The sequence below is a fragment of the Micromys minutus genome (assembly GCF_963924665.1).
Source record: "Micromys minutus genome assembly, chromosome: 5".
Taxonomy (NCBI): domain Eukaryota; kingdom Metazoa; phylum Chordata; class Mammalia; order Rodentia; family Muridae; genus Micromys; species Micromys minutus.
The window spans coordinates 66,310,771-66,323,231 of record NC_137974.1 but is presented as its reverse complement, the minus strand read 5'-3'; the positions used below and the strand labels follow the sequence as shown (position 1 = coordinate 66,323,231).

Here is a 12,461-nt window from a genome sequence, read left to right as displayed (position 1 = left end):
AAAGGTGACAAATAGTGATACTCTGAACTAATATTTCCTAATGTGTTTTATATTTAATTATATTATACTTACAGAAAAATGTAATATGTGGCTGTTATTACAGATAATTGTGATATATTTAGGACTGTATTGATTGTGATGTTAAATGTTTCACAAATGGATTTGTAAACACATATGGGAATGAAAGCATGAAAATATCTGTGACAAACCCATTTTGTATTTGCTGATCATGTTAGATCAGACTTTACATTTTCCTAAGCTAAGGAATAATGAAATGATCACAATGTTGAAACTTCAAAAGCTAGGTTTCTAATCATACATTTGCTGTTAAGTCAAGAAATTTGAACAAACTTAGACTGTACGCCCTGACAAGGCGAGGGTTCTATAAGAGATTGGGCCTAGAGCAGGTCTGAACAAAGTTGTTGCACGGATTACCTTTCTGTTTATTTATTGCCTCCATACGTAAGGCAATGCTCCTTCCAACTCTTACATTCTAAATCAGTATTAAGTCCTTATGAGTCTGAGCAAGGCAGATTCAAAGCTGGAACTATTTAGTAAGCTTCTACCAGGCCTTTCTACGGCTCAGTCTAGCAGCATTCCTCTCAGGGATATTTGTTAGTATAAATAGATCAACGTGTGGGTGTCAGTTCTTTGGCCAGCTCCCACCTGAAGAGATAAACAAAGTTTGAAAATTATAGAAAGTGCTGTGCAAGTTCACAGGACTGGGTGAATGTAAAAGTTTGAATAACTTCTCACATTTATTTATTTTTCTTACTTTAGAGTCTATCTTATGTACAATCTAAAAACTATTGTGTTTACAACTGCTCTAGAAATACTCTTTGGGTATACCCTGACTTTATAAAAATTAATATCTCAGTTTAAAAGAAGAAACAAATTGGAATTGGAGTCTGAGTCAGGAATTCACATGTATCTTCTAGAAAACCTAAGTTGAGCACCTAATATCTATGTCCTTAAAATAGTCTGCAAATCTGGCTGCAGGTAATTTAACATCTTCCTCTGACATTTATGGGCACTGCACTTAGGTGAGACACAGGCATAAAATATTTGTCCATGAAAACACACTCAATAAAGGTCATTTGTTTCTAAAATTTTGTTTACAGTCATCAAGCACATATGTAACCATTTTTAAATATTTAAGCCTATGTTTAAATTCATATTTAGAAGATTTTTTAAAAAATCATGTTTGTACATTTTACAACTCAGTAAACTGGATAACCAGATATCCATGAAGTCCTGAGATACGTAACAACAGAGTCTTGCCAGGGCTAAACCAGACAAAGTCAGGTACTGAGGAAGGACACTGTGTCAGAAGAAGGCCAAAGGCTGAGGACCTCTGGTCTTTCGCTATCTCATACTGTTCTGGGGGCCAGAAGCTGAGGACTTTTGTCAATTTCACTGACAAAAGAAAAGGAAGGAAGGAAGACAGTAAGACATAAATGCATTGGCAGATAGAGCAGATCCTGAACTGATACACTTCATTTTTTTTCTCTGCTTTTTTATACCTTCATAGACAAAAGTTCTTTATAAAATTACCTCCTAGATAAAATGTTACACAAAAGGGGAGTTAAAGAAGGATGTTGATAGTAATTTTAAAGCAATGTGTCATTCTATAAGCTCATTATAAGTTCAAAGCAACAGTTTCATATGGCCTTGCTTTACCATAGTGCACCCCTGTGGCATCTTCCTTGATCTGACCTAGAATTAATGTTTTTCCTTGATTACAAATCTGTCTCAAGCCTTTTTCTATTCTTAGTGTAATTTATGAAAGCTCATTGTATTCCTTATTATGCAGCCTTTACTCACTATTCTAGGAGGAGGGGGCACATTCTCTTCTTGATTCTAATTTTATTATATCTTTCTGGCAAAATGACTAAGAGCATCTTCTTAAATTTTCCTTCTAAAACTTTTTGAATCACATCAGGAATTCTATAAAGTCACTAATTCTTCCAAACAGCATTAATTCATGAAAGTTCATCTTCCTGTTGATCTGCAAGAAATTAGCCCAGTAGCATGGGCCAATGTCCAGAAATCCTTAGCCTATGTAATAGTGGCAGGAAAGGGTTATCTGCAGCAAGAAGCAATCCAGGGATGAAGCCACTGGGGTAAAACCTCTTCAGGCTGAACCCATCATAGCCATGTAAAATGGTGGGCCTTGTCCAGGAAACTCACTTGCTACAGCCCTTCCTAGATGGCTTTTATCAGAGTCTCATCATCATCAGAAAAAGTGAAGAGAAACTAAAGGACCTGTGAGCTACTGTAAAAAAAAAAAAAAAAAATCTTTGTACCAACAACCACCAGTGTGCCCGCCTCTCTGCTGCCGTTGTCAGGACCTACCCTACTGTACAGAACATTTCATCTTGGCTTTTCAATTGAAGCCTTTGCTGGCCTACTGTCAATCTCTGTATACTTCCTATGTCCCATGTTTAATTAGTAGCACCTATGTCCAACAATAACATATTGTGTACACAAAGTGTAATGTAACCTTTATAGTAGCAGAGCATCTTTTTTTTTTTTAATATGTCTTTGACACCTAGAATTGCGGATGATCATTGAAAGTTCTTCCTAAGCAGTTACTGGAGGGATGATGAATGAAACCATGAAAGAAAACCATACTAACTCAAGACTTCACTACTGACCCTCTTAACAGTTTCTCCTTCAGCTCCCAATAGAGCCTCATCATTTATAGTCTACCCTCTCCTCTCAGGTACTGTTTCCATTATGAGTTGATACTCACAAGCCCTTGGCAAATGCTCCCCATAATTCCCCTTGTCTTGATACTTGTAGGACAGAGCAAACATCATTCATGTAAAGTGCTTGGGTACAGAAATTGTTTATGGTTTTTATTCATTATTTTACACATGTTGTGCTGTTCACATATACAGATTAAGATCTCAGGGACAGGACTCAAGTCTAAACATAATGCTGTATATGTTTCATACATGTTATACCCATACCTTGGAAGTTTTAATATAATGCTTTAAAGAAGTTTTTCACTCTTCAGCCATGTGTACAGTATATATTGATCATATTGCCCCTTATTTCATTCCGTCTTCTCTCCAACTTCATGTTTTGTTTTTGCTTTTTTTTTTTAATACCCCACTTATTCTTCTTGCTGCTGATCATATATTCATGGTGTGGGCTATGTTCTGGAGTGTGGTTAGCATTACCAGGGTCCATATTCTTAAAGAACTGATTTCGTCTACCCTCTGAATCCACCTATATTTTGATGAAAACCAATTACAGGAGGAACATTTTGCTTGTGACGTCATCTCTCTTAGCACCCAAAACTTTGAGACTCTTAAGGTAGTTCTGATTTTGGATTTTTGTATTAGAACATTTAACTTGTATATCTTTGGCTTTCTCCTATCTGTGAAGTAGTATATACCCAGTATTTACATGTGAATGAAAGATGCTCTAGTAACACACTGATTTACTCAAGAAGCAAGCTTAGTACGTAAATGAATAAATACAAAAAGCGTTTTCAGTGGCATGAATGAAGTTCCTACCCTCTGTAGGTATACATATTCCTTTAAAAAGAAGTCCCATGGGAAAGACAAGAGACCTAAAAACGGAATAAAAAAAGGAAAAGAACTCCTGAGTCCCTGGTGAGAAATTGGGACATCCTTTTGACTGTGGTTAGCACCATAGTGGCAACATTATTTTTTAAAGGGCAATTTAGAAATCCTAATGGAGATCACTAGCATTTCAGTCTCTAGGGATTTATTCAGCAATAAATTCCCCATGATAACTAGAATGTCTGTAACTGAAGACTTGGTTTAATTTGGGATCAGCATTGTTGTCTAGTGGAAGAATGGCAACTTTTGCATGTTATAGTAAATGGAATGAGAAAATTATTCACTAGAGTGTACAATGTCCCACTATAGAGTTTAATAGAATTCTTCTGGTTCTATTTTTTCACTGGTCATCCACGCATAGAGTATATATTGGGACGGTACTGAATGACACTCACATGTCACCTGCAGTGATTTAGCTGTAAGTAGTTGGCCATTTTATGGCATGTATGGCATGAGCAAAGAAGAGCAGCTAAGCAGGACAAGGTGATAAAGGCTATCTCCAATGCCTGCCATTTCTGTATTTCTTGGATACTTTACAACATACATGAATTTGCTTTAGCAAAAATTGCAATAAGAAGGTGAACAGTAAAAATGTAATGAGCTCATCAAAACCCCCCAAAGAATACATAGAGCTTGACTTCCATTGTATCTTTAATTATACAACTTAAGGAAGAGATACAGTAGCCAAATGAGAGGGTAAGATGTCACCTTTGATACTTAGAAGTGTACTTAGATGCCTACATTTGTAAAAGATATTGGGGAATGAGTTTTATGTATGGGTGCATATTTTATATATGGGAATCATTCATATATTTCAAATTGTATCTTAAAGCATACAACGCAAAAGAGTAAACCAGAAATGCATAAGGAGCATGAACGTGGAAAAATGCTTAGTAGTTTATTTGACTGGTTGGCATTGATGCTATATAAAATTGTATTTACAATTGAATCAATATTTTAGATGTTTAGAGCTTATAAACAACTGAAATGAGCCCAAACTTACTTTTATTTTATTATGTACCAAATTATTGGCACATACCTATTAATAATTCCTGCGGGTGGTAGCTTAGGCAGAAAAGCCAGGAACTCAAAAGCTGGCCTTGGCCACATAGAAGTGACCAAACCAACCTGAGCTACACAGAAAGACTCTCTTTTAGAAAAAAACAAGGAAATTAAAACAACAAGCTACTATACTGTACAGATGGATACCCATGTCCCCCAAATGCCAAGCAGACCATATGATCGAATCAGAAGGGTGGAGAGAGTCATGCTTCCTTAGAATGGGTAATTTACACCTGTCCAACCTAACTAGGCAATCCATGTACTATCCCAGACTAGACAGCATAAATTAAGGTGCTGTAAAAGCCATCAAAGAAACTAAAGAATCACTGTTCCTTTATATGAAAATTGGTTATACGTGGATTTTTCATTTTCAGGAGTCTCCTGATTTTTAGAGGAGATGGCCCATCCCTTGTCTGCTCAGGTGGATTGTTTCAGATTAGAAACCTGTTAAGTTGCTCAGTACTATTTTCCGTGTAGCAATCCAGTGCCAGATCCATTACTTTTGGTGAAGTAGCCTAAACTGTATTGGAATAGTTAACTTCTGTTTACAGAGACTTGGGCCATCCCTGCTGTACCTAGCACTGACCTCTCAACAAAAGTAAACTTTGGGAGGACAATCAACCATTTTCTCTTGAGCCACAGCTGCTCTTATTAAGCATTTAATGCTAATGAAAAGTAACTATTGCTTTTGTAGAGCCAATGGCTATTCAGGAGGGAAAAAAAGAAACTGGCTAAATAGAACCCGGTTCTTGATTCCCTTCTCTCCCATCAGAGTCAGGCCACAAGAAGTTGAAAAGCACCATCCAGCGGAGTACGGAGACCGGAATGGCGGCTGAAATGCGGAAGATGGTGAGACAGCCAAGCCGGGAGTCCACGGACGGTAGCATCAACAGTTACAGCTCTGAAGGAAAGTAAGTGACAATGACGTTTTGCTGCAGGTGGCCTTAGTTGAGGATTTCTTCTGAGTCACGTTTTTTCATGTAACCACAAGTTTGCCCACCTGTTTCAAACCAACCAGACATCCTGGAAACAGATCCCTGCTCCTGTTCAAATCTGTGAAAGGAATAAAGCTAGGTCCTTCACTGAGCAGACAGTAGAGAGATGATAGACTTAATGAATTCTTTCATGTAGGGAGCTTATGGCCTGGCTCTGCAGGATCCTGAATGAAAATGCAGAAGCAAGAAACTGATTTCTGATTTCCCAGTTTCTCTACAAACTATTCCGAGATGCATGACTTTGTAAGCCTGAGTCACTTTTAAACATAGGCAACTTACATTTTATTGTTCTCAAAATACCATTAATTCATTTCTACCTTATCATGGGGTGGAGGGAGACTACCTCATTTTTCTAATTAAAGTCTTTTTAGTTCTAAAATTGATTAATTCTTAAAGTATGAAGACATTTGTTGTTGTTGTTGTTTGTGAGAACATTTACTAATTTGTGTGGTTACTTAACACAACTTAGTGGGGTTGAAACTGGGGTGAAAACTGCAATCTTTCAAAAGAAATGCTTTTTCTGAGTCACTGCTATGTTTGCTCAGTGGACTACAAGAGCTGAAACATAAGTTTTTCATAATTACCCAGCCACCTTAAATCTGCATAAATTAGGGTTTGCAAAATAGCCTCCAGGGTATAGGTTGTACCTAATGATGCTTGGAACCCACAAAAAGATGAAAGGAAAAAACTGGTTTCTGAAGGATGACCTCTGACCTCTATACAAAGCCATGAAAGGTTTACAACTTTGTATGCACACACACACACACACACACACACACACACACACACACACACACACACACGCACACACCTTCCTTACATCATACACACACAACAGTAACAATAAATACAATAATACAATAACAAATACAAATGAAACTGAAGACATTAAATTATATTCTCTTTAAGAAATTGTACTGTCCTAAATATTTATTAAATATACTAGCAGCTGTCTAAAATGCTCATGAGTAAACATGTAAAGTTCATGACATTTAATTACTAATACCTAGAAAAGCTGACATATTATAAATTGTAACAGAGTCTTCCTGAATGGAGCCTCGGGCCTTGAAGTGAGCTTAGAAATTGCCAGAAGCCTGCGCTAGTTAGGGAAATAAGTTGGACTAAGGACAGAAGGCTGATGGTCTCAGGCCTTGTAGGAAAACTTAACTCTCTAACTGTACTGGATGCTAGAAGATAATAGCTTCTGAAAAACTAAATACTTTCTTGTTTATTCGGTGGTTTAAAAACTACCTAGTTTTGGAGATTAACACCTGAGGAGGGGATTAAGTTGTTTTTCCCACCAGAGGTCAGTCAGGGGGTGAGGCTGGGAGTTCTTTAACTCCTTGTCAGCTAGGGGAAGTTATGCTTGCAAGAAGCACTCATTGAAGAGAGACTCTAATCTTTTTTCTGACTTGCCATGCTTAACTCTTACCTCTTTTCGGGATACATAATCACGTGCTATTCCCAGCAACATTTCTTTTCAAAAGTTCACAAGTTTAAAACATAAGTTCAAATCATAAATTGAATAAGAAATGACCACAGAGATGTGTTATGTGTCTTTTCATTAGGACCAGTTGTCTAATTTAACTTCCATTTTCTGCCAATAGCTCCGGAGGTTCATTAAGAATTTAAAACAATTCTTATGCCATAAGTTAGCATGGTTTGATCAAGAGGCAAATCATCTGCCTGTGTCTCACTAGTATTGAAATGTTTTTATTTTTTAATAGATACATCCAGTCAATCTTTATCCTTCATCCTTGCATTTGAATACAGTTTATGACCGTTAGTTATCAAATAATGATTTTACAACCAACCTAGAAGGAATGTTTTCCCTTGGCATAAATTCGATCCAAACCTGCTTTCTATCCTAGCGCAATTAGCCCATGACACATGAAGGTTTACAGAGCCCCCTCTCCAGCCCTATCTATAGGGGGCTCAAAATTACTAGTATAAAATGATTGTTAGGAATTAAGAAATTATTTATTTGTTAACATAGCTTTACTACAAGAGAATACATCTTTATTTACCTGCAGAAACTCTGCCCAGCAGGGTGGGCAAGTACCCAGGGATCATTATACTATTTACTAATAAGAGGAAAGATATAATAACAAGGATCAATTATGCAATAAAAATTTCTGGAGACCTTGCAAGTCAGTTCACCCATCTCAGACCATGCAATAGATAGGCCATATTCAGAAAATCATGGTACTTTCCTCTCTCTCCAAGATGGATTCGGGTAATCACCCTCCTCCGTCTCAATCAATGAAACTGTTGAGCTTCATGTGCTTGACTCATATATGCATGAATATGTTGTTACACATTTATCTGTTATACACGAAGAATCAGTAAAACAGCTGCCAACTGTGGTATGTGCCTGCTGATGAGAACTACGTAAAACGAAACTGGCAAGAAGTCTAATTTGGTCTCACTCTTATTTGCCTGCTGTAGCTTGATGTTTCCTGGAGTTCGAGTAGGACCCGACAGTCAGTTCAGTGAGTTTCTGGATGGACTGGGACCAGCTCAGCTTGTTGGCCGTCAAACCCTCGCCACCCCAGCCATGGGTAAGAATTATTTTCTACAGTTTTGTGGTCGACAAGGTCCTTGAAAACTGCACAGTGGTATTGCAAACAAGAAAAATGTATTACTGTTCTTGCATGTAAAGTATAAAAGACAGTGAAGGACCACTACATGTTGTACGCTGGATGTTGTGATTCACAAGAATGGCCACTTGGCTTCATCACAGGTTAGGTGGGATTTGAATCAAATCTATAGCCAGTTACCTGTCCTCCTGAAAGCCAGGTTTCTAGAAAGGCCTCCTGCTCCACTGGAGGAGCTTTTTTTTTTTCTTACAGGAATTGGAGGCTGGGAATGTGAGTCACCCTGGTTACTAACCATCATTCACAGATCAGGTTAACTGGTCTATATTCACTTTGAAAACATAGCTAGGCTGGCTGTATATGGGGGATCTCTAGGATTAGGGAATTAGAATCACCCCATTGACTCATTAAAGCCGTCAGAGTTTGTACGCAGTTTATGTGGACACATAAGTTTATAGTAATAAAAGTAATTAACTTCTGAAGCAAATGACAAGCCCCATAACATCTTTTTTTCTATATACTGTAAATGCAATCACAAGAGACCAAACGAAGAGAGAAGGTGGGGGAAACATTTACTTTAAATACAAAAGCAGCAGAAAATAGAAACAAACTCAAACTGAGTCCTACATTAAAGTTAAATAGACTGAAGGAAATTAGAGAGATGGCAGAGATGAAGAGCACTTGCTGCTCTCCCAAAGGACCCTAGTTCACAACACATCAAGTGGCGGTAACTATAAACTCCAAGGACTCCAGCACCTTCTCATAACCTCACATACACCCCCTCCGAGAGCATGCACACCTGAAGATGCACATATGCAAAGTAAAAACCTTTAAAAGATTATACATCACAAAGAGCTAAAAGAATAAGACTGAGGAATACAAGAGATAATGAAAAGTTATGAAAAAGAGTTTTCTAGACCGGATAGGTGTAATTAACATACTAACTGGAAGGTTGGGTTATTCAAGCAAAGTTGGGGGTGGGGGAATTGATTAACTAAAAGCTAAGCCTTAAGACCTGATTCAGAGTTAACTGGAGAAACAGAATAATGGAAAGAATGAATAGGGAGATAAAGAAAGGGAAAATAATATTGTGTCTGTCTGTGTGTGTGTGTATGTATGTACCCATGCATGTATGTACTGTGTATGTATGTATAAGCATTGTTCCAGAACAAGGAAAGAGTATGTATGATAGAAGCCACATTTTAAAATTCAGTGAATTTCCCAAACTGAAACATTTTTTAAGTAGATTCTTCTACAGTACATCCCAACCAGTTTCTCCCTGAACCCATACTTTCAGGTCTCCATGAACCCAAGCAGCGCAAACCCAGTCATATTAAAATTAATTAACACAACTAACGTTTTTCCTCAAGTGCAAAACTGATTTAAAGCCTGAAAAGAAATGTAATTAACTACATTAATCAAGAAGAAATATATTTATATCAGTAAGTAAGAGCATGTTTGGTGAAATCTTAAAGTAGTTCAGTTTTTTTTTTTTTTTTTTTTTTTAAAGGCAACCGTTTAGGGGTGAAATAGAACATATTTAATCTGATAGCTCTACAATATAGCCATTAGTTGGTCCCTACATTCAAATGCCATATAGTGCTTGGAGAAGTTTGATGCCAGTACCTCATTAACCTCATATATATATACAGTAACTCAACAATACAACTTCTAGCCCCATATTCTCAGGAACTTCTCTGTAACATGCTTTGAAACAGTTCAAAATATCATAAGCCAATAACCCCAATCAAGAGTAAGTAAATTAAATATGACATGTACAAAGTACAAAATTAGAAAACAGTCTGGGGAGAAGGTTTAGAGACTACCTGTATGTACTACCCTTAAGAGAATCCAGCTTCAGCCAGTACCCAGCCTGGCTCATACTCACACAGCATATTTAACTTAATGGGATTTTCTGTCTTCCTCTGGCCTGTGTGGACACACACACACACACACACACACACACACACACTCCCCAAAATGTGTTTCTAGAATGGAAGAAATTGCCTAATGGTACCATTTATACAAACATCTAACACATGGAATTATTATTAAGATAAGCAGTTACCAAGTTATCAAAAAATGTCACCTATCAAAAAGAGTGTATGAAGAAATGGAGGTCAGGGCATTCCCAAGTGGTATTGTAGTCATTATCACTTCCCATGTCCCCCACTAAAACCTTGGAGATATACTTCCAAAGAGTTTCACAAATGAGTTTGAAAATCATGAATACAAGAATCATGGAATTTCTGAATAAAAAAAGAAGTCCCTCTCTAATTCATTCTAGATGATGTGAGCTTTTTTTTCTTACAACTTTATTTAAAAAACAAAGATACATGTACAGATTTTTAAATGCACTTTGGCATAAAACCATATGAATATATTTTTGTTAGTACTTTATTTCTTTTAAAGGTTTGATAGTATGCATTGAAATCTTACTAGTTACAATGAGCATAAAGTATGTGCTTGAACCTCAAACACCCCACTTTCCTAGGAATCAATAAATTGCACCTTTTACCACCATTGAAACAAAAATTACTTATTAATAAATAATGAAAATAGAAAGACATTTCGCTGCTAGGATACATACATATAGACTTTATAATGGATATTTGACTCTCTCTCTCTCTCTGTGTGTGTGTGTGTGTGTGTGTGTGTGTGTCTGTGTATGTATGTTTTGAATGTCTAGAACATGGGCATATCTGACATGTGTGAGCATTTTGACTTACTGTATAGTGTATATACTTAAAATCTTTAAATTTATTATTTAGGAAATAGCCAACAAGGTATTTGAAAATTCTTCTTTGTTACTGTTTTGTGATTTTGTTTTGTTTTTTCAAGACAGGGTTTCTCTGTGCAGCCCTGGTTGTCCTGGAACTCACTCTGTAGACCAGACTGTCCTTGAACTCAGAGTCACCTGCCTCTGAGTCCCAATTTCCAGGAATAAATGGTGCTAGCCCCCCTACCCAGCTGTCAATTGTTATAAAATTGTTCATTATACCTCAAATGGCAACAAAATAAATAACTCATATTTCCAACAACAAAAGACTTCTTAAATAGATAAACTAAACGTTCTATCCATCTTATGGCCTGTGGTGTCAATACAACAAAAATGCATTGTCATGCTGACAGTATTTGAAGTTGTTATAGTGACCAGAGTATTACCAATGGCTTTCTTTCTTAATACTGAAATTGAGACAATTAGACCTTGTCATTGTTGAGGAAATATGGTAGATAGCAGAAGGGCAGGAAGACTGTGCCAGAGTACACACATCCTGTAAAGGCCTTAATGCTGTGGTTAGCAATTCTTCTCCAGCTAAGGTGCACATTTCTAAAGATAGACATGGGCAACACTAAAGATAGCTGGCTCCATGATAAAAGCTACTTGCTGTCAAACTGAAGACCTGGGTTCAACTGCACATGGTGGGAAGAGAAAACCAAGCCCTGGCAAGTTGTTCTCTAACTAAGAGGCACGGGCACATGCACATATGCACACCTGCTTACAGGAAAACATGCATCAAAAAGCAGATAAACATTATAAAAATTAAACATGGGTTAGTACCAGAAAAAAAATAGAAAACACTTTAACAAATTGGTTTGTAACTTGGGAAAGGAAAGTGTGTTTCAGAGGCGAATTCACACCAGTAGTCATCTACCATCACAGGGATAAAAGCTCAGCATCTGTCAATCTTCCGCCATCTTTTTCTGCATCCCCTGACTTGAGTAGAGGCTGACATTTTGCTTTGTTTTCACTTGCAGGTGATATCCAAATTGGGATGGAGGATAAGAAGGGTCAGTTGGAGGTTGAGGTTATCAGAGCCCGGAGCCTTACACAAAAACCTGGCTCCAAATCTACACCTGGTAAGGAAAAGTTGCACCATTTTGGACTCTTTTAAAGTGTATTTATTTTAACTGTTATGTGTACAGTGATACATATATGCATACATACAGTACTCATAGGGGTCAGAAGAGAGCATTGGACCACTTGCAACTGGAATTACAGAGTGTTATAAGCTGTCATGTAGGTGCTAGAAACTGATCCCGGGTCCTCTACAATAGTACTATGTGCTCTTAATTATTGAGCCATATATCTCCAACCTCTAAAGAAGACTTAAAAATGAAAAATCTTGATACCTTTGTTACAGATGGGTTAATGTTTGATCTTAGCCAAAAGGGTGCAAAAATAATGCATTTGAACCTTAGATTCTTGA

At 37.2% G+C, this 12,461-nt stretch overlaps 1 protein-coding gene across 23 annotated transcripts in view; it reads left to right on the top strand.

Moving 5' to 3' along the window:
• Positions 1-12,461, top strand: part of LOC308421223 (regulating synaptic membrane exocytosis protein 1) — a gene marked incomplete at both ends in the record, with an annotated part of 207,701 nt that overhangs the window by 192,907 nt on the left and 2,333 nt on the right. For all 23 annotated transcript variants that reach the window (XM_080917491.1, XM_080917501.1, XM_080917495.1 and 20 more), the window contains 3 exons: positions 5,431-5,569; positions 8,102-8,214; positions 12,010-12,111. In XM_080917491.1, coding sequence (XP_080773617.1) covers positions 5,431-5,569; positions 8,102-8,214; positions 12,010-12,111 — 354 coding nt within the window. The remainder of the gene's footprint in view (positions 1-5,430; positions 5,570-8,101; positions 8,215-12,009; positions 12,112-12,461) is intronic.